The sequence below is a fragment of the Serinus canaria genome, chromosome 1 (genome assembly GCF_022539315.1).
Source record: "Serinus canaria isolate serCan28SL12 chromosome 1, serCan2020, whole genome shotgun sequence".
Taxonomy (NCBI): domain Eukaryota; kingdom Metazoa; phylum Chordata; class Aves; order Passeriformes; family Fringillidae; genus Serinus; species Serinus canaria.
The window spans coordinates 29,656,747-29,678,329 of NC_066313.1; the positions used below are offsets into that span (position 1 = coordinate 29,656,747).

The 21,583-nt window shown below is 43.2% G+C and overlaps 1 protein-coding gene across 1 annotated transcript; it reads right to left on the reverse strand.

Annotated features, from left to right (window-relative positions):
- Positions 1-426: 426 nt before the first annotated feature.
- CLNS1A (chloride nucleotide-sensitive channel 1A) lies at positions 427-13,003 on the reverse strand. Its single transcript, XM_050975416.1, has 7 exons — positions 12,787-13,003; positions 10,057-10,193; positions 7,720-7,824; positions 6,866-6,976; positions 6,254-6,427; positions 3,758-3,842; positions 427-1,228 (listed from the first exon to the last, which is right to left on the reverse strand). The coding sequence occupies exons 1-6, from the start codon at positions 12,933-12,935 to the stop codon at positions 3,775-3,777; spliced, it is 744 nt and encodes a 247-aa protein (XP_050831373.1). The 5' UTR covers positions 12,936-13,003; the 3' UTR covers positions 427-1,228; positions 3,758-3,774.
- Positions 13,004-21,583: the final 8,580 nt, after the last annotated feature.

Genomic DNA, 21,583 nt, shown 5'->3' on the forward strand with positions numbered 1-21,583 from the left:
ACCAACACAGCAATACCTCACCACCACCCCCTCCCCAAAATATGACAGGTCAACTTCAAAGCAAAAGAAAATGAAATTTGGTCCAGACTTTCATTTCAATACTGGGGGAAGAGAGGAACAACCTGAATTTCCTGATATTTTCCAACAGAGAAATTTTCCAATTTTCTCACAGAGAGGCGAAATAGGGATAGCTCCAGCAGGACCAACATCTTGGCAAACTAAAGCTGGGTTCCTAAGTTTGGGATGTGTCTGGCTAACTCTGTCACAGGCATACCCTGCAAATGCTCTGCCCTTTTATCCTCACATCCAGGTAAATGATGAAAATGGCTTTGGCTTCACTGAAGATTTTTTGTTACAGAAGAGAGTTCTGAAACTCAAGGGCTCAAGATGCGTGCTGAAGTAAAGGAGGGAGAACTGCAACAGTGATCTGGTTGTGAGATACAAAAATCTTAGTTTATTTAACAATGTTAACATTTAATACAAAGACACAAAACAGTTCTCTTTGTCCAGACCTTACAGACTTTATTCCATCTCCTCTACCACCCAAGCTCAGCTCTCAGAGAAATGAAAGGGATAGCACTGAAATGGTAAAGCCAGTTACTTGAGGGGGTTTTAATTTAGCTCTTCTTTTGATCCTTGGCCAACCCAATTTCCTTTTAGTCATAACATTTCTATTCTCATTTCTACTCCAGAGTCAATGACAGGTAAAAAAATATGGAAAATTCTAGGACCATCTAAAATTCTGTTGCACTTACAGTTTTATTTCTGAAGTCCTAGAATTCCTACAAAGGCTTCTTTAAAAGGCCAAAGAGTTTCATCAGGGAGACTGTGGCTGCCCCATTCCTGGAAGTTTTCACAGCCAGGTTAGGATGGGGTCCTGAGCAACCTGATCTACTCAATGGCATCCATGCCCATGGCAGGTGGGGCTGGAACCAGACGATCTCTAAGGTCTGATCCAACCCAAATCATTTTCTGATTCTGTAAAATGACCCCTGATTAGCCCCATTCAAGTGTTAGATGCAAGAGGTTTTATTGTTTTTGTTTATTTTGTTTTTTTTTTAAATAACCCCATAGTGGTCACAAATGTCAAACCCTGTTTTAAACATCTCTACAAGTATTTATAGACCTAGATGTCTAAACTTAGGTCATTAAAAGAAAGGTTAACTCCCGATAGTCACTGCAATGCCTTCGGTTTTACAGCTTATTCTGGAAGTGCCACAAGAGGAATCTGAAAGACACAAGACACCCAAGTTTACATAATTGGCATTACAATAAAAGGTTATTAAGCAGCATAGAGTAGTAGCTTTCTGTTGGTTGCAGTCAGAGGACAGCACTTTACCACAAGGCCCTGAATTTTCAGAAGGGCTGAGCATTTTTGCCTTTGGCAGCAGCTCTAACTCAGGTCAGCTAAGGACAGCATGTGCTCACAGCGGGCACCAGGGTGGCCTGGCAGACCCTGCTGCACCCACATGCAGACACACCAGTTGCTTCAAAACAATTGCTGCAGCCTCGTGATCCCACAGACAAAACACCACTTATTGCAGGAACACTGGAAATATCCTGCACCAACTGCCAGCAAGTCTCCAGGAGCTTCAGCAGGAGACTGTCACATCTCATTTGGGTGGCATGCAACATGAGCACCACACAAGGGCTTTGTTTGGGAGGCAGGGCAGCACACTGCTCTCTAAGGGATCACCAACAAGATGTTCCTTGTAGATCATTTTGCAGTTAAGGAGGTTAAAAGGGCCAAGCTGCTCCATGGAGTACCCACAGGATCACAGCATGCTCCCTCTCCACCCCTATATACAGAGTGTAGAGGCAAGTCACCCTCTGAGCAGGGCGATTAGCAGAGACCTCCAAAAACTGTCCTTGTCACTTTCTACCTTCAGTTCCTTGCTCCTGCCTTAGATCCTAAATTTCTAAACTTCCTTAGATTACATATACACACTCAGGCTGGTGGTTACTCTAAAAAGGGCCATCCCAAACTGCAACCTGGAGTGATGTCACTGCAGCACCTGACATGCACATGTAGGTCACAGCCCCTCAGCTGTGATCAGCATAAGCAGAAGCACAGGAGGAAATCCTCTCCAGGATGTCACCTCTCACAGCATTCATCTCCCACAGCCACATGCTGTACCACGAAGGCAGAGTAACAATTCCACTAACCAACACTACTTCTTACTGGTTGTATTCTGTCCTTTTCTAGAAGAGCAGCCTACAACACTTCCACCAGCACTTTCAGGCTTCTTAGAGATCTGCTATCAGCTACTAACTCTCCTTAATCCAGTTAAATTTTAACTGGGATAATAGATAAAGCAGATAGATAATAGATAAATTCAAATTTGAATTTTTCAACAGCATGATTTTTTTTAATAAACCATTGACTGAAGCAATCTTGGAGTCATCAGTCTAAATTTTCATTCACTAACTAAGAAGCACCTGATCTACAGCTAAAGGCTTTTCTCTGATTTTTAAGTGTGTCCTTTACCAAACTGGTGGACCTGCCAATGGCAGGGCAACCAGTATCTAATCTTTTTTTTTAAGAACTCCTCTCTGTTCTGCAAAGTCCTTCCTAGGGTAGAAATGTGACTATGGAAGTTTGAGCTCTACATTGGACAATAAATACCAACTCAGGAGCAGTGGCAGTGGTGGAGGTCAGTAAGAGAACACAAGACTACTCTGAGACTTTCAGAACTGCAGCAGAAACGAAAAATAAGCAACAGAGGAGGAATGCAGGTATGCAGCACCCCTCCACAACAGCCCTCCTTGGGTACTGCAGCCTCTTTCTTTGTGACACTGTAATCCCTAATCAACCACTTTCCCACTTTTCTTTCAGTGCGTCACACTCCTTTTTGTGTCCCTTTCCTCCTTCCTCCCCTGAGCTTTTGGCTGTCTGCTCCACAGCTGCTCTTTCCAGCATTTCAAGTGGGATAGCTGGACATTCACTTTAAGGTAGGAGCTGTCAGTCTCCCTTCTGAGATAGGCTGAAGAACTAGGACAACACAGCACCACTTGAGCAGCACATACAGACTGAGTACTGCTGAAGCAAGGATGGCATCACAACCCCACTGTGCCTGTGCATCTCTACAGTCCCAGAAAAAGCCGCTCTAACTCTCCCTCCCAGCACCAGAGAGGAACCACTGGCACATCTTGTAAAGCTACTAAGAGGAGAAGAGCAAGCACAGGTGATGGAAGACAAGGGATCACACTGGCACATCCACCTGAGCAGGGTGTTGTCTCTTAGCTGTTCACTTCAGAGAGCAACCCCATCCAGATAGCTCAGTAACTTTACCAGGAACTGTTCCTACTCTGCTTATAATGAAGAAAGAGATGGACTTGGAGTGCTGTGAGGTGTCCTGCACCCTGGAACAGCCAGGGAAATCCTACAAACCAAGGGCAAAACAACAGACACTAAAGACAGTATCTTCCCAGGGACGCCTCCAGTGTTCATATATCAGCATCCAAGAGCCTTTGAGATCAGACAATTCTTCAATCTAAAAAGCTGACCTGTCTTCCACACAGGCACATCCATGCAGGTTGCCTCTGCAGGGTAATGGTTTATGCCAAAAGGCATTTTGGCACAGATCATTAAACATCTTTCTACATTTGTGATAACTACAGCTCCCTTCTCCTTCTTCTATATCACTGTCATCCTGACATCATGAGACACTTCTGTAGGATCACATACACTACACAAATTCCAGAGAGGGAAGGCTCTGCCAGACTGAAAAGCATTCTGTGAGAAGTCAGAACTTACAGCAGCATCTGTCCTCCTCAGTGATCGACTTCAGCATCTTCAAACTGCCCGGCAACTACTGGTGCTATGTCTACCTCCATCCCATCTGAAAAAAACAGCCAGCACACCGTAAACAAGCGGATGAGGGATGACGTTTTCACGGGAAAGAGAGCGGATGCCCTCTGCTGACAAGAGGTGGCCAGGACAGAAAACCCCTTCACTGAACTTCTGCAAGCAGCCTAAGGAAATGCTGATGAACTCACTGCTGCAGCATTGTTGGTCAGTCATTTACAGATGTCAATGCTTCCTAGAGTGTTTATCTCACCCAGTGTTTAAAATTCAGTGTCTCTTATTAAAAGACTTAAACACTGAAAAATAATTAAAATTTCATGATGTAAATGAAGTTTTGGTGTAACAAATGTCAGGATTCCTTTGAATAACTTTATTCTAGAAGAAAGAGGCTGTATCCTCTTCTGAAACAACTGGAAGATTGCCCTATGCTACAATGTCAAAAAATAAAGTAACTCTGAGCAGCCCTGGGGATATTTATAACTGCAGCAACCAAGCAGCAGAACTGTAGCAGGTAAGATTAGAAAAGTAAGCAAAACTGATAAAGATGACTCTGAGACATGTGACATACTAGCTGTTCAATTTATATTCATTTCTGGAATTTAGGAATTCAGAAACCTGACTAAATTTTCAAACAAAGGGCACTGCTGAAACGGGAGCCTATCACCTATGGTTGTCTTTACATGAATTTATTCAAAACTGCAGAACAAAGAAAACCTGAAAACAACTGACAAAACAAGTAAGAATAAAAACCTATCCCTGTGGATGAGAACAAATTAGTTACTATTTTCTAGAAATCCACAACTGCTGGATCATTTTCCATCTTTCAAAACCATGAGGGCATATAAAAAGCACTGCAATTTATATATAAAAAAAAAAGAAGCAATGCTACAAAACTACTTCCCTATTCTTCTCCCAGATAGTATATTGCTCTAGTGAAAACAGCACACAGAGAAAACAGTCTGAGAAATCAGGTGGCTTTCCCCCAACAAAAACAAAATTTTACTCCTTAAATACACACTTGAACAATCAAAAGAATTAAGAGACAACACCCTTCAGAAAAATAGATCTTTTTAAATAATTCTGTTTCAGTGTGTTTGAATGTTTCAGCATTCACCCTGAGCTCTGTCAAGATAACTGTTAACTTATAATTTAGGGTATTAAAAAAAACTCAAATCTAAACCCAAAAAAAACCCTACAACTCATTTACAGTAGAAACTGCTTCCTAACCGTGGTGTAGACTGTTAAATTTTTTTTAATCCTAAATCAGCTTCACTTTACCACTGCTCCAGGAAATCCTACCAGGAATCAAGTGTTCTTAACTCTGAAGTGCTCACTCTTTAACAGAGCAGCCCTCAATCCACAGCAGGCAACATGGTGCCCACAGGGCCACAGGCATGTGGGTGATCCCTCACCTTCTGCAGGGAGGTATCACCCATAGCATTGCACTTGCTCAGTCCAGCTTTCTGGATTAGCCAAACTGGAGCCACCGCTTTCATATCATAGAACCACAGAATGGTTTGGGTTGGAAGGGATCTTGCAGCCATGGGCACCTCCCACTAGACCAGGTTGCTCAAAGCCCCATCCAGCCTGGTCTTGAACACTTCCAGGGATGGGGCATCCACAGCTCACCACCCCCATGGTAAAAAAATCTCTCTTTTTATCCATGTGAGTCTCACCTCCTTTGGTTTGAAGACATTCCCTCCTGTCCTGCAACAACCAGCCTTACAAAAAAGTCTATTCTATTCTATACTGGAAGAATAAGAATAAGGAATAAGAATAAGAATAAGGAATTATTATTCCTTAGTACTGAAAGGCCTCAGGTAAGGGCTCCCCAGAGCCTTGTCTTTTCCAGGCTGAACACCCCAACTATCTCAGCCTGTTTCCATCGCAGAGGTGCTCCAGACTCCTGATCATCTTCATGACCTCCTCTGGACTCACTGCAGTAGGTCCCTATCCTATTACACTGAGGACCCCAGAGGTGGATGCAGCACTCTAGGTGGGATCTCCTCAGAGTGGAGCAGAGGAATAGATTGCCCTCCCTCGCCCTGCTGGCCATGCTGCTTTGGCTACAGCCTAGAACATGACTGGTGTTCTGGGCTGTGAGTGCACATTGCCAGGTTAGGTGAAATTTTTTCATCCACTAGCATCCCCAGGTCCTTTTTGGCAGGGCTGCTCTTAAATCCCTTCCTCTCCCAGTTTGTGTTGATAATGGGAGATGCTCCAACCCAGGTGCAGCACCTTGCACTTGGCCTTGTTGAACCTCATGAGGTTCCCATGGATCCACTCCTTAGGTTTGTTCAGGACCCTCTGGATGGTATCCCATCCTTCTGGAGTGTCAACCACACCCCTCAGCTTGGTGTTTGCAAACTTGCTAAAGGTGCACTTGATCCCACTGGCTGTGTCACTGATGAAGACATTGTTCAGTAAAACAAAATCATGTCTTACCTTCAAACTCCCTTATGGAGTCCTCTGTTCTCACTCCAGCCATGTTGTACTGGGTGCTGACAGACTGGGCCAACATGCCTTCTAACCTCTCCAGCGTGGCCTGCCCTTCCGCAGTTAAATGTGACAATCCCTCTTCGTATGTGTAAAAGCTTGGGATGTCACCTTGTTCTAGCTCTGCAAAAACAAGTTTATGTTTAGCAGACTCAAGTTTAGGAGCCAGAAACATGCAGAAGTGGAGGAATAGGGGATCACCTGGGCAAGTTATGTTCAGATTAATTGACAGATTAAAAAGCTGCTTACATGAGGTAAACAATACACACAGCAACGTGAACTGACCACAAAGCAGCACAGGCGTTGAACCTGGGCCAGCACAGCCACTGGGAAGAGCAAAGGCTGCTCTTTGTGTCTGTGGGCTTTGGAGAGCCAGAACAATGCTTTTGCTGAATTCCTGTCATTTGCGACAGGAATGACAGGTTTTCTGCAGATTTATGAATTTCTACACTGTGCCTGTGACAAAAGGGATGTTCAGGCAAAATGAGTAATAAACAATTATGACAGATACCAGGTATCCAAGTGCTGGCAGGTATTTCAAAAGAAGCAACTGTTACCAACCGCGGGCCTCAACATCGTACTCGTCCCCTTCATAATCGTTGTCTGAGTCCTCATCCTCCGGGTCTGGGTGCAGGGCCTGGCACTCACACATTGCAGAGAACATGGCTTCCACTGCAGGAACACAAGTGAACACAAACCTTCATCAACACCCCAAAGCAACACACAAGAAACCCCCTCTGACTGATCAGAGGGAGTCAGAATACTCCTTTAGCAGAGCCACAATTGAATTTGTATTTGAAAACATCATCCAACAGGCCAGAAGACATGTAAGAAACAAATTAGGTTTCAATGATCCAGCCTGGTACTTCAGCTCATAACAACACTTTTGCATTATTTTATTGATGATAAAGGTTTATGTCTGGACTGTTATGTCTATGGTTACCTACTGCAGGAAAACTTGCAGCATCTTGTCCATCAGATTCCTAAAACTTGAATCCAACTGTAAGCTCCACTGTCATAACCACAGGATATATCAGCTTTCCAGTAGTAGTGCCAGGGCATTGGAATATTTCTAATGAAATTGTCACTGACTCAAATATCGCTGAATTTGTAATTAAAAAGACATTTCCCATACATATTCTCTGCAAATGTATACAACTGAGATTATGCACATGATGTATTTATCCTCAACAGTTTCTATTTTAAAGCACTGGAATTCTCCTTGGGAAGCAGCTGCATGAAAGAATCCATTTTTCAAGCCACATAAACCAACTTGCTTTATTCTTTCCAGCAAACGGGAATCAAGTCACTAGAGAAGGACACTGAAGGATCATGGTATTTACACCTCTGCACCAAAGTGCCTCCCACATATAACCAGGACTTGGAAGTAAAACACAGCTCCCATTCGCACTTACAGGCTGATTTGTCGCTAGGTACAAATCTGAATTCCGCAATTGGTTCGACGTCATCATCGCTGTCATCCCCCTCCCCTTCAGTCATGGGAGCCTCTTTTGTCTCCTCTTTAAGAAATTGAAAGATTTAGAAGAAGCATGTTTATTTTGTTAAATAAATAAATAAATAAATAAATCACATTTGTTTATTCTTTCAGGCACACATCATCAAATCAGACACAACCTAGGAGAGGCACAAAACCTCCACTCTTCTCTCCCAAAAACCCCCGTGACACTCCAAGGCCCACATGGACTTATGAGGCCCTCTCAGAACACCTCAACAACACTTGCAACACATGTGAAATCTTCTCTGTTTATAACTTTAGGAGTAAAGATTTCTGTACTGGTCACACAATGTACTCAAGTATTTCAGGGAAAATTGCCTGATTCTTATTACAAACAACAATGCTCAAAACTCCCTGTTATCATTTTTTAAATCACATGTATTTTTTTTTATGGATCCTTAACATTACTGTCACAAAATCCGCTAGCTTCCAGCATGGCCCTTCACAGGGGACTCTGAGATATGCAGAGGATCTCTGCTCCACTTCCAGCATTCCTAGTCAGCCAGGAAGATATCAGAAATACAAAGTACACCCAGAACTAGTTACAGCTCCAGTGCTTCCTGACTTCTGTATGCCATGTACATGAATAAATAAGCATCATTATTTCTGTGAATAAAAACTCCACAAAAATGGGTGCAGATCCTCATTTTGGGGCAGGGGACACTGCACTGACAGCCTCAGAAATGCACAATTATTTTCTACAGGAGAAGAGGCTGTGCCACTGAGAGTGGCACCACTCAAAATCACACACACAAAACTGGCACCACCAAGAATATGAAGATGCCAAGAAGCTGCCAGCCAGCTGCCCCAAAAATGAAGTGTGCAAGGAAGCTACCCAGTTCTTTTCCAACTGACCCCCACAGGCACAGCTTGTTACTGCTGAGTCCAGCTCTTTGTTTTCAATGCAGTCAACCTCTGAGTGCCTTTTTCTAAAAAAGGGGTGAGGACAAGGCACAAACACACAGAGAGCACACGCAAAACTTTGAGAGGAAGAACGCAATGTACCCTGCACAACTGCAAATGAAGACTCCTGAAGCCAACTAAGTGGAAAGGTTTAACACTATTCAGCAGTTAAAATTGCAGGCCAGAGCTAGACTTTGAAAAGTAAAACTTAACTGCTGTGGAAGATTTACTGTAGGCAGAGTTGATATATCAAAAAATATACCCACAAAAAATACCCATTAAAAAATCAATCTATTAAGGATTTCTAGATAAAGGCTTTCATAGGATATCCATATTTTTTAATGCCATAATCAGAATGAATTAAAAGCTACAAACAGTATCTTTCTTCAGATGAGGCTCTTTTTACTTCCAAATAACCACAGTTAAAGGAAAATGAGAAAGAAGAACAAAGAGGCAAATGCAAATGTCCTCTTATTATTTGTAGAGATAGGCTGAGAACAGAGAACATTGATAACATAAGAGAAGGAAATAATGCACTAATAGCTTAAAAGCAACTCCATCTCCTCAGTGTCTTGTCATTACTTCCTGGATACATTAGAAAAAAAAAAAAAAATTGCCAGATTTAACCTTTAGCTATGATGACCAGTAGGCATGAAGGGTAAAGGAGACCTGCTCAGGACCTAACACACATTTAATTTCCAGTTTGATGGCAGTTTCTGACACACTTAAAATATTAACAGGTCTGCTGGAAGAAAAATATCTATATCTATCTATCTATATATATATATACACAATTTTCATACAAACAATGAAACAGAAAGCTCACTTTCTCTACATCAAAGCAAAAATGGTCAAAAAGGTATGTTTTGTGGGCCATCTACAAAGATTCATTAAAGCCTGGTAACATGACCTATTGCCTTTTCTTGTTTGTATTTAACCAAGCTGTAGGAGAAAATGAATGAAAAGTTCCCTGGCTGTGAAACAGCAGGAATTCATCAAGCCTGGAGAGGGCAGCAACATTACCATAAATTCAATAAAGAAAAAAGCATACTCAAGATGGAATCACAGGGAGACTGGCAGAGGAACTAAATTGTTTAAAACAGTGTAAGAGGGCAGAGAACTGATTCTCAGCAGCTCCAGTGTACACAGCCACAAGCTGAGAGCAGAACTGCAAAGAAGTGACTCTAAACAAATGTAATATTTCTACAATGACTATCCTTCAGGAAAATAAAAAAGAAAATACAAACAATTACTTAAAATCAACACTTCCTCCTGCAGAGGAGGAAATACTGTCACTCAGGACCACGTGGGAGCAGCAAGCAACACTCCTTACCTTCGAACTTGGCGTTCACCATGACGTACAGGTGCTCCCTTGGATAGGCGCTCAGGTCCCTGGAGACAGCATGCAAACTTATGGTGGGGTAATCCAAGGAGAAGCCAACTCCAGAGCTGTCCAGCCAAGACAGGCGACTAACGAGGGAGGAAAAAAAAGGAAAGTTAGAAACTGACAGAGGAATTCACAGTATTGGATTTAAGCCTGCAGAAAAGCAAACCAAACCCAAAATGTGAGTAATCGCGGACAAGGCACTTAGCCCACTCTGCGGCACACACGGTCCTGGACCTGCCAGAACAGGACTTTGCAAGAGCATTAACTGATGGCTGAGGTAAAAGAGACCTCTGCCTAAAGAATGTGAAGGAAGCTAAGAGCCCTAAACCCACCACAGCTTTATCACATTTGTACTAAATGCTGAATTGTCCTCCCTGACTCTCCGTTTTCTCCTCCCTGCAGATATCTATCTTTCCAAAGTCAACTACAGAGGTTCCAGAGTGTGATTTGTAACTCAAGCTATTAAATGTGGTTTTCCAAGACAAAGAGGATACTGAAAGGCAAGTCATGTCATAATTCCTAGAGGATTATAGATCTGATGTGGGTATAGCCTCTAGGTAGAAAAATAGCCAGTTCTGTGATCAGCACTGCCTGGTTATGGGTATTCCTCCAGTCACAACTTCTGTGACTGGAGGAATACCCATATATTCTTCTATAGCCTCTGCTTTCCCCATTCTCACTGTCACCCCTAACCACCCCAAGAGACAAGAGATACAGGTTGTCACCACCAGGATGCTGCCTCTCCTGCATCAGAACAATCAACACTTTTCTACACACTGAGATATGTGTAAAACTCAAACTAGATTGGGGTGCCTGTAATCAAGACCTCCACCATGTGTAAAACTCAGCATTCACAATTTTTGTGGTGGGACAAAACCAATGGGAAGTTCACAGACAACTCCTGGCATTGGAAAATCTGGCTGAGAGCAAGAGCTAGCACAGTGGGAGCAAGGAGTTTATTTCCTGCCCTCAACTATCCAGTCCTCAATGTTTACAGCTGCTGGTGAAGAGTCACTACATGGATCAACAGCCACATTCTGTCCCTGGATGCCCTGTTCTCTCCCACGGCACTCCTGCAAACACAGGTGTTTCTCTGTTCATCCCAACAAGTGACTCTGGTGAAAGCTCTGTGGTGCACTCGAAACACAGGGAGAGGAAGCTGGCAGACCTGCACGTGCCTCACACAAAAGTCTACCGAAAGCAACTTACAAGGAAACTCAACATTACATGTCCTCAGAGAAGATACCCCACAAACAGAAGTCCTGGTAGCTGTAACCAAACAAAATAAAACAATGAACAGAATTCCAGAGAGATTCCTCTCCAACACAGCACTAGCAAGCTCAGGTGGGACAAAAGCTCCCACAATATTGGCCATTTAATAAAAGTTTCCTAGTCTGAGGTTTTTAAAAGTGCACATTTTAAATTATGCTTTTGTTCCAAGAATGCTCTTCAATTACAGAATATATTATGAGTACTTTTCCATGGTTAAAGAAAATGACATTGTTTTAATCATCAAGCTGTCTCCCTGAGCTATACAATGCAGGGAAAATTGAAAGGAGACCATAAAGAGCTCAGGTAACATCATCCAGAAAAACCAGACTGATTTCTGCCTAGTAAGAACAGTCTCCACATGATTAATGCAACATGACAGACTTCACAGAACCAGAGTAGTTATTAAGAGCAGAAACCCAACAGCCCCATCTACTCCCCTGTCAAAAGAGGAGAGCTGCCACTGTTTTAATTATAGAATGGTTTGGGTTGGAAAAGACCTGAAAGATCATCTAGTTCCTATCCACTGCCTTGGGCAAGGACACCTTCCACTACATCAGGATGCTCAGAGCCACATCTAACCTGGCCTTGAATACTCCCAGGGATGGAACATCCACTGCTTCTCTAGGCAACCTGTGCCAGGGTCTCACCCTGCTCACAGGAAAGAATTTCTCCTAATAGCCAATCTAGTGCTCTTTTTCAGATTGAAGCCATTCCTCCTGGTCCTATCACTACAGTTCCTGTCAAAGAGCCCCTCTTTGCCCTCCCTGCAGGCCCCTTCTGATACTGGGAGCTTGCCACGAGGTCTCCACACAACCTTCTCTTCTCTAGGCTGAACAACCCCAAACTTCTCAGCCTGTCTTCATGGAAGAGGTGCTCCAGTCCCCTTATCAACTTTGTTGTGTCTGATGGACTTGCTCCAAGATTTCCAGGTCCTTTTTATGTTGGGGAATCCAGTGCTGGATACATCACTCCAGGCATGGTCTCACAAAAGCAGTGGGGCAGAATTTCCTCTCTTGCCCAGCTGGCCACGCTGCTTTTGCTGTGGCCCAGGATACAACTGGCTTTCTGGGCTGCAAGTGCACATTTCTCCACGGAGCTGAATTTTACAAAATGGTTTGGGTGGGAAGGAACCTTACCGCCATCTCGTTCCAAGCCCCTGCCGCGGGCAGGGACACCTCCCACTAGACCAGGTTGCTCCAAGTCCCATCCAGCCCGGGCCTGAAGCCCCAGCCAGCCGAGTCCCCGGCCGGGCTGCTCCCTCTCGCCTGCTTTAAAACGAGCAGGAGCAGCGGGACGCCCCGCAGAGCCTCGCAGCCCCTGAGGGCTTCCCCCACACCACGGCCCCTTCACCGAGCCCGACCCCGGGCAGCCCCCGAGGGTCCCAGCCCCGCGTGTCCCCCGCACCTCTCGGCGACGTAGAGGGTGCCGGAGCCCAGGCTGCGCCCCGCCAGCAGCGCCTCCGTGTCCGGCTGCTGGTGGCGGACGCCGTCGGCTGGCGGCGGGAAGCGCTTGAGGAAGCTCATGGCGCCGCCGCCGCCTCCCTGCTCCACCATCGCGGCCGCCGGAAGCGGAACGCGCCGCTCTGTGATGCGATTCCGCCCGGGACGCGACGGCAACGCTCTGGGATGCGATGTCACCGCCCCGGGACGAGATGTCACCGCCGCTCTCCCGTTCCGCCGGGCCAGGCGCGGCCGCGGCTCTGGGTGCCGCGAGTGCCGCGGGCGGGATCCGAGCTAAGTCGTCTTTGTCTGGAAGAGAGGAGCAAAGAGAAGCGCTGAGGCGATGGCTGAGGGCTGGAGCACCTCTGCTGTGGGGATAGGCTGAGAGCTGTTCTCCGAAGGGAAGGCTCCAGGGAGACCGTACAGCCCCTTCCAGTACCTAAAGGGTGATACAAGAGAGCTGGAGAGGGACTTTGGACAAGGCTATGAAGGGACAGGACAAGGGGAAAAGGATTCAAATTGACAGAGGGTAGAGTGAGATTGGCTGTTGTGAAGGAATTCTTCTCTGTGAGGGTGGTGAGGCACGGGCACAGGTTCACCCAGAGAGGCTGTGGCTGCCCCATCCCTGGCAGTGTTCAAAGCCAGGCTGGATGGGGCTCTGAGCAACCTGGTCTAGTGGAGGGTCTTCCTGTCCATGGCAGGGGGTTTGAACAAGATCCTTGATACTTGTCTTTAATGTCCCTTCCAGCCCAAAACATTCAGATTCTATAATCGACAGTACCAAGAGCAGTCACAGAACCACTGAATATCCAGAACTGGAGGGGACCCACATTGATCATCCAGTCCATCTCCCAGCCCTGCACAGGACACCACAATAATCACACCTTGTACTTGAGAACGTTGTCCAAATGCTTCTTGATCTCTGCCACAGCTATTTTACCATGTAAGTCTCATTGGACAGGTGGCAGAGGGAAAGATAATAAATAATAATAAATAAATACAGCAGAGTCACAATTACCATTACTGGATGCTGGAAGGGGAATTTCTGGTGGGTGACCAGCACCTAATGTCTCATAAATGCACATAGAGAAGAAAATCACAAGTACCTGAATTGCTTAAAGGGTATGCAGCTGATTTCCCCCAGCAGTGATGAAGTTGGGGTCAGGAGCCGAACAGTACTGCAGTACCTGGCAAGCAGGGGGTGTCACAGGACAGCACATTTCAGGGATAGGAAGGCTGCCACCCCCTCAAGAGCACTGGCCCTGCTTGTCCCCCAGCTTTACACCATTTCTCTTGTTACTGCAGTGAGAAACAGGGATTACTGATGCATCAGTGAAGTACATCTCTGTCAGGGGATGCTTCTGTTAACACCATCAGTGAGACAGCATTACTGCATACATCCCTTCTCCTTGACTTGTCAGGACAGCAAATGCTCCAGCTATAGCAATGTACCAAAAGCAAGTTGTTAGCTTGTCATGGATGTTAACCTTCCCTTTTATCAGGTTAAATTTACTTTTTAGGAGTCATTTAGCTACCTGTTTGCAAACGCAGGTTCTCACAAACATGAACTTAGGTCTCCATCTTTCCTTTCTCTGGACTTTCCTAGCTCCAGTCTTGGATAGCAAAGAGCAAAACATAACCTGGTTCTCTTAGTCTGAGAACCATGGAAAGCTGGTCAGCCATGCCTACCCATTTTGGATTTTAATTAAGCAAATAATAAGGCAAATAATTGTTACACATACAAATAATCACCTAGACCTAAAAGCAAATTCCACAGTGAAGTAATATTTAAACACCGCTGGAATAGCTTGAAAAAAACCACAGAGGCAACAGGACATAAGGAAAGGGGAATTTCTCAACCATCTTCAAGTTTGCCACACCAAGACAAGTGATCAACTGGAAACAAAAATTTGCAGTTCAAGAATACAGAGTATGGTAGCTGCTGGGAAGAGATCAAAATACATGGAAATACCATTCACTACACTTAGTGGTTATAAAGCAGTGCTCCTGTTGATGTTCATCCCCTCTTACCTAATGTGGCTGTCCTATCAGCCACAGCGAATTCTCACCACCTTTGTAGTTAACTCCAAATCACACAACTTTAGGTCATTATAAATTAAGATTAGTGAGTGGTTGGGGTTGAATTACTGCTGGATGAAGCCGCTGCAGTGGAGTAGTACTGAGTTTATTTCTCTTGCTGGATGCAAATGCAAGTCTTCTGTGACACACCACTCTTCCAGGAGAAAATGGGAAAAGGGATAGTTTAAGCCCATGCAGGAAGTTGGTTTTGAGGATGAGGCATTAGAGGAGAAGAAGAAATCCTCATCTTCCTTATTTACGCAATCCAGACACTTCATACCAGAGTACTGAGTGCTGTACCTAAGGGAAGCTTAGAGGAGGAAGGCAGAGGTTTCCTCTTAAGTTAGAATGGAGCAATATGGCATTTCCTGAAAACTTTCCTTCAGCTGTTAGAGCTTTAAGAAATGAATTCAGATCCAGCCCTACACTGAGGTCTGAACACTGGATGTCCAACAGTGATTTAGTCAACCAGGGCCATGTTCAGAGGCAATGGAGAACAGCAGGTACCTTCACAGGATTGTCACCTGAGCACAGAAGGCAGGAGTCACCATCCAGGGGAGCTTGTTTTCCTCCACAGCACTGCCTGCCATAAGGTGGCCAGTTCAGACTCAGATACACAGAATCTGTTAAAAATGGAAGTGTAAAGTTTTGGCAGTGGAGCAAGATGATGTATTTCACAGCAATTTCTCACCACCACCAAAACAGGCAGCAGCTTGACTGCAGCCACAGACACAATAAAGACTGACAGGCTTCAGCAATTCACACAGAGAAGGCACTCCCTTCTTTGATTTGTTTCTTTCTCCCTGACTTTCTCCTGTTAAACTCCTGAAATAATCATCCATGTCCATTGTCATGTCTCAGAACATCTGCTTCTTCAGTGTGTCTCTGCAAACTTCCATTTCTTTCCCCATTTCTTCCAAGGTTTGCACATCTCAGCCTAAATAAATGAACCTGGCTCCTCTGTGCACCAGGCTGACACCTCATGGCTGTCTGCTGGCAGAGCCTTCCTGGGTACAGTGCTGGCTGCAGGCACATTGGTTTTTGTCAAGTGACTGCAACATCACTAAGAGCTGAGATATAAAAAGTATGTAAAAGATGGAACACACACAGAAAACCACTGAGACTGCAAAAACAAATCCATCAGGTCTTCCCCACCGTTAGCCAGAGCTGCTCAAAGAAAGGAAGGTTCTGTCAGCTGAGCTGCTGAAACAAAATCAACATAAACCAGGAGCTGCCCGTTCCCATGGCAGGCAGTGGCATCATCACGGGCTGGAACAACACACAGCAGCCATTACTCAGAGCTTGCTCTAAAACTTAAAGAGGTATGTGCATGCGTAATGCTCATTAAAAAGCACTTGTATCTGCAATACACATTATACTTTGTACATCAAGTTATTTCAATTTTTTTTTATTATGACAATTTACATGTCATATTTATATGAAAGAAATGACAGTAGATATTATAACAAAACCATTATGAAAGAAAAGTTACACAATTAGGCCTACAAGCTATAAAATGGCTTCAGGCCCAGCTTATACACAAAGAGTTCTGACCAGACTGTAGTGAGAGACAACGCTGAACAATTCATTAACAAAAATATTGGCACCAGCCTTAACATTTTTTCTTACTTCATTTACAAGGAATACAGTATTTAAACAGTTGTGTACTGCAAATCTAAAAACATTAGCTGTTAATAAACTGCAGTTAACCCTTTGAGCACTATGCCACCATGATTTCCATTTAAAAAAGTTTTAACGCAGCATGTTTTACATGCACGTGATATTACCAGTGGGAGGGAAAAGACAGTGAAAGCACCACCCAATTTATGTGCAACAAGAATAACACTTCCAGTTTTTTCAAGGTATTTCCCCCCCTTCCCACACACACAGTGTGTGTCCCCGGGTCCTTTCCCTTTGATATTGTAGCAAGTCATGATTGAAGAAAGACTGAAAAAAAAAAAGGTTCAGGACTCAAAAAATGCAAGGATTAAATGCTACATAAAGAGTTCCGCTTATGGAATTTTACTGTGTTAATTCTTTAGAGAAAGAAAACAGAAGATGAGGCCAGCTGTGGAGACCATTTTTAAGGAACTCAAGATGTCTTTGCAAACACACAAACAGCACATGGGAGCAAGACGAAAGTGTATTTCATGTAAGCATATCTTAAAATTTAAGAGACCTGTCTGGCAGATTTGATCCAGTTGTCAAAATACTGGAGGGTAAGCATCCACATGGGACACTGAGAATCCCCAATGTTTGTCTCATGGACAGGATCTGTGTCTGTGTGAGAACTGCCCTGCACCCAGGAATGGTAACATCATGCATTTGGATCAGTCCCATCCATCCCCTGGCTGAAGCAAGAGTGCTGTGAAACACGGGCAGGAACCAGCAACTGCATTGGCAACAGTTTAATGGCAGTTTAATGCCAGTTAGGGAGAGGAGCATCCTTTGAGTGAATATAGGACAGGAATAAGGTACTGTACAAGATTTTAGAGTCCATATAATGAATACAAAATGAAAAACTAAACAAGGCTTATAGCTTTATGATTTGACTTCCTTTCCTACCACTACTTTGAATGGCAGATCAGTATCTATTAAAGACTTTTATCTGTTCTAACTAACTAACAGTGCACTGGTTACTAGATCTATCATATGTTTTTGCAGAAGGACTTTATCCCTGTAGAACTACTTAAGTTCTGACAGACTGATCCAAGTTCAGTTGTGTGGGACACAATAAGAAGAACAAAGAAAGCAAACTGTGTGGACTTTGTCACCTCTGGAGACAAACATTGTCATAATAATCTACAGACTGATCCTAATTTTTCTACATCCACATTGCACTGATGGAGGAACATTATTTATTCCCTCAAGGAAGGAGACCTCAAGTACGTTTTCCAGTTACTTTGAAAATCAGGATGAGAAAAGGAGGGTATCGGGATGATTATCCTAAATTGAGACCTTCCTTTGGAAATCCCACCTGTAAAGAGCAAGTAGTTTCTAGGCCTGTCCAAGACCTCTCTTGCAAATGGCATGAGTTTGCATACACACTATTCCCTTCCACTTCCCTCCATCCATTCCCCATCTCCCCATTGTTGGAACAAGCATCCAAACAGCAGGAGCAAGTGACTCTGTCTGCACCTGGGGACCCAGTGAGACTGACTATACACAAAGTGCTGCAAAGTGCACAAAGTAAACCAGCCGAACAAATGAAGCCGCGCCATCGCTCGGCTCTCCTCAGCAACCTTTGGGGCTGTATGGAGCAACAGCAGATCTACTGGCAGGCACGTGTGCCCCTCTAACTCCAGTGCTGTCCCCTCTCCAGCTCCTCAGCTCAGGTGTGGGGGCCCAGCATTTATAAGATGATAGTCAAAAACCCAAGTTTTAAGACTTGTTTTTAATTGCAGTTGAATCTGAATGCTTTACACCACAGATTCAACTCTAAAAACTTATCTACTGTAGAGTGTTTTATTCTTTCCCCCAGCAGCTCTCTGCAATCTTTTATTTACTTGTTATACTAAGCAATATATATCTTCTGCAATGTACAAAGTAAGTTAAATTACTCTGAAGTGTTGTGACAACCATTCTCATGATTTGTTGTTTGGAACTACCTCAGTTACACCTAATCTAAAAGAAGAGCTTGGTAAGTGACTTTCCAAAGACTTACCAAAGTGACTAGTAATCCTCAATACCCCAACTGCTGGGTCTCCAGAAATAATTTACAACTGATAAATATTTCTGTAGCCAGAGCTCTCTGTTGGGTCTCAGACTGAGTAAAGCATCAAAAATTAGTCATAGAATTTTTCTTATATCTGGATATACCAGCAAAAAAACCCCAACCAAAACAACAACAAAAAAAACCCCAAATGGATAATTTTTGCTAGATTTTTTACTTTCTGCCTTCCAACATTTTACATGAGATACAGTCCCTAGGCTAACTGTTAGGGAAGGGGAGGCAGAAGACACTATCAGCAAATGTTATCTTGATCCTGTAAATCCTTACTTCAGACAATATCCTAAATGCTTCTATGGAAGTTTTGAACACTTAAGGACCTGCAAAATTCTGCTGCCTTATTTCTAGAGATTCCCATACCATATTCAATGCAATTTTCCCTCCAAAGTTACTGTTTCATTTGAAGATACTTGATCTTCTACATATATTTATATATATTTAAGGACTTTATCCACCCACCAGATCAGAAGCATACATCAAATGTAAATACATACCTAGGGTACACACTGCACATCAGAACCACAATACAAGTTTGTGAATAGTAGTCACTGCACATGTTCCAAACCAAAATTTCAAGGCCTATGTAAAGCTTTTTTGAATTAGATGATACAGATATCTTTGTCAGACCAGTTCTGGGGGAAAGCATTACTGCCATGATTTATTTAAATCACTGTGTACAAAGTGAATTTTAAAAAGGAGGTGCCATAAAAACTCCTTGTTTACTTTTCTTAAAAGAAGTTTGTAAAAATATGCGATTTGAAATCATTATTTGAAGGTTTAGACTAAAGCTTCCTACTGCAAAAGAATGAAACCTATGTTATTATCAGCACCTGAAAACACAGGTATAAAATGGACCCCCTGACAATGAAGGATTAAAATCATTACACAGTCGCAGCATCTTGATACCAGTGTAGTTTAAATAATACGTTTGAAAAGCAGTATGAACAAGTGCACCACTACCATAGAATTTTTCTTTTGTGAACATACATCTTTTGCCCCTTGAGCTGCTCAATGTAAGGTCTCTCACCAAAAGTTCAGATCCAGCAATTAGGAAACAGAAGAGAACAGAAAACAAGTCCAACTAAGTCATTAGCTCCCGTACTATGGAGAGTAACCGAGACACTTAATACAACAAAATCTTGAAGGCGACACTTCAAAAATGAGCTTTGAAGAAAAAAGTGTTTCTCGTTTCTCTTAAGTGCTGCTAGATCAGAACAATATGTTCATTCAAAAAAAGTCAGGAAGATGCAGTGATTTTAAAATGTAATTCAGCTTGTACAAAATTAAGTGTCAAAGAGTTGATTGTTCAGCACTGACCTTGCTAGCTAGGGGTTGTTAAATGTGATGCCACTTTCCAAGTTATATCAAGAATATACTCAGGTTTATCAGACTCAACAACCAGAAGACAGCAACTGTGGTGAAACCAACTCAATTGTTAATTCTATCCCCCTTCTGCTTAGATTAATCTACCCCATTCATTACTGCAGTGGCCCTGCTTGTATGATTTTTGTCGCTGAGTCACAGAAGCCCCACACAGGGAAGAAAACAGACAGCATTTGTCTTGGTGTCACAAAAAAATCCAGTCCTCCACTTGATCTATATGTTCTTCTTCCCAGCAGTGCTACTTAGACTACACATAGAAATCAGATTTCCTCCCAGTCAGTTACAAAAGAGCTTGCTGGTAAAAGAAGACAAAGCTGTTAGTAACAATCTGTGTAGAATAAACAAGAGTTTGCTGAAGAAATGCTCAGCATGTTCAGCCAGTAGCTGCTTGATCTTGTTAAAAACAATCCCTGGCCTGTTTCCCATTTCCCATACGGTTTGAGCTTTAAGCCCAAACCTACACCTGAAGATCACTGTTCAAAGACAACTAACTTCTCACACTGAGCACAGAAGAGAACAGGACTGTAAGGACACCAGGAACACATTTTCACTCTGGAATCATATATACATACTGTAACGGTATGAACCCTATGTGATAGCTGGCCTCTTGTCAGAAAATGCCATCTTCCCAAATAGGAGATGATACATTTTCCACCAAGCACGGTGCCTAAAAAATGACAAAACCACCAAGTTTTAAAACGGTAATACTTTCCAGAGCATTTTTTGCAGTTTTTCTTTGCACATCATTCCTACTGATCTGAGGAGGGACTCCAGATCCTATGGGAAGAAGCCATCTCAGGTACCAAGGGTGACTTCTTAGAAGACAGGAAAGTTGCTTTCAAGAAGAGACCTGCAGAAAGTACAATTTGGTAATAACTGGCCATTTTTAAAACATGACACTTCTGATGCAAGCTTCAATGCTCCTATTTTGCTTCCTGGTCTTTCCTGCTTTTCCATTGCTCTAACTCAGTACACAATTCTTCTCATGACTGGTATATCCAGAATTGTAACTCTTTTGAATTTTCTTACACACACAAGTACCTCCGCACTAATTCAGCATTTGGAGTTGACTCTACAAGCAAGAATGTTTGATCAGATAATAAAAGGCTCCATCAGACAGCAAATGAAAACATGGCACTGGCAAAACAAATGAGGAACTATAGATTCCACAGAGTTGATGGATGTGAATCAGTTTGCACTGCAAGAATTAAAAGAATTAAAAATGCTCAGCAACTACTATCATGGACAAGTGGAAGCCTTATGTTCTTACTTGTTCTAACATACAATATATTCGAATTTAGAAGTACTGCATTTATGCATCACCTAGGCAAAGAAAAGCACTGGAGTAGCTTAAAATGCTACATATGCTTTTAAGAACACATTCTAAGCTTCTGTGGCTCTTCACTACCCCATTTTAATAATTTAACTGTTAATTGTTAACATCAGTAAGGTAGGAAAACATTTAATCTTCGATGAAAATATATTGTCATGTAAAGAGTGATTTCTCTTTGTTTTTAATCACAAGCCTGCTTAGCACAGCAGATAATAAGCAAGTTCCATCTTTTTGCAT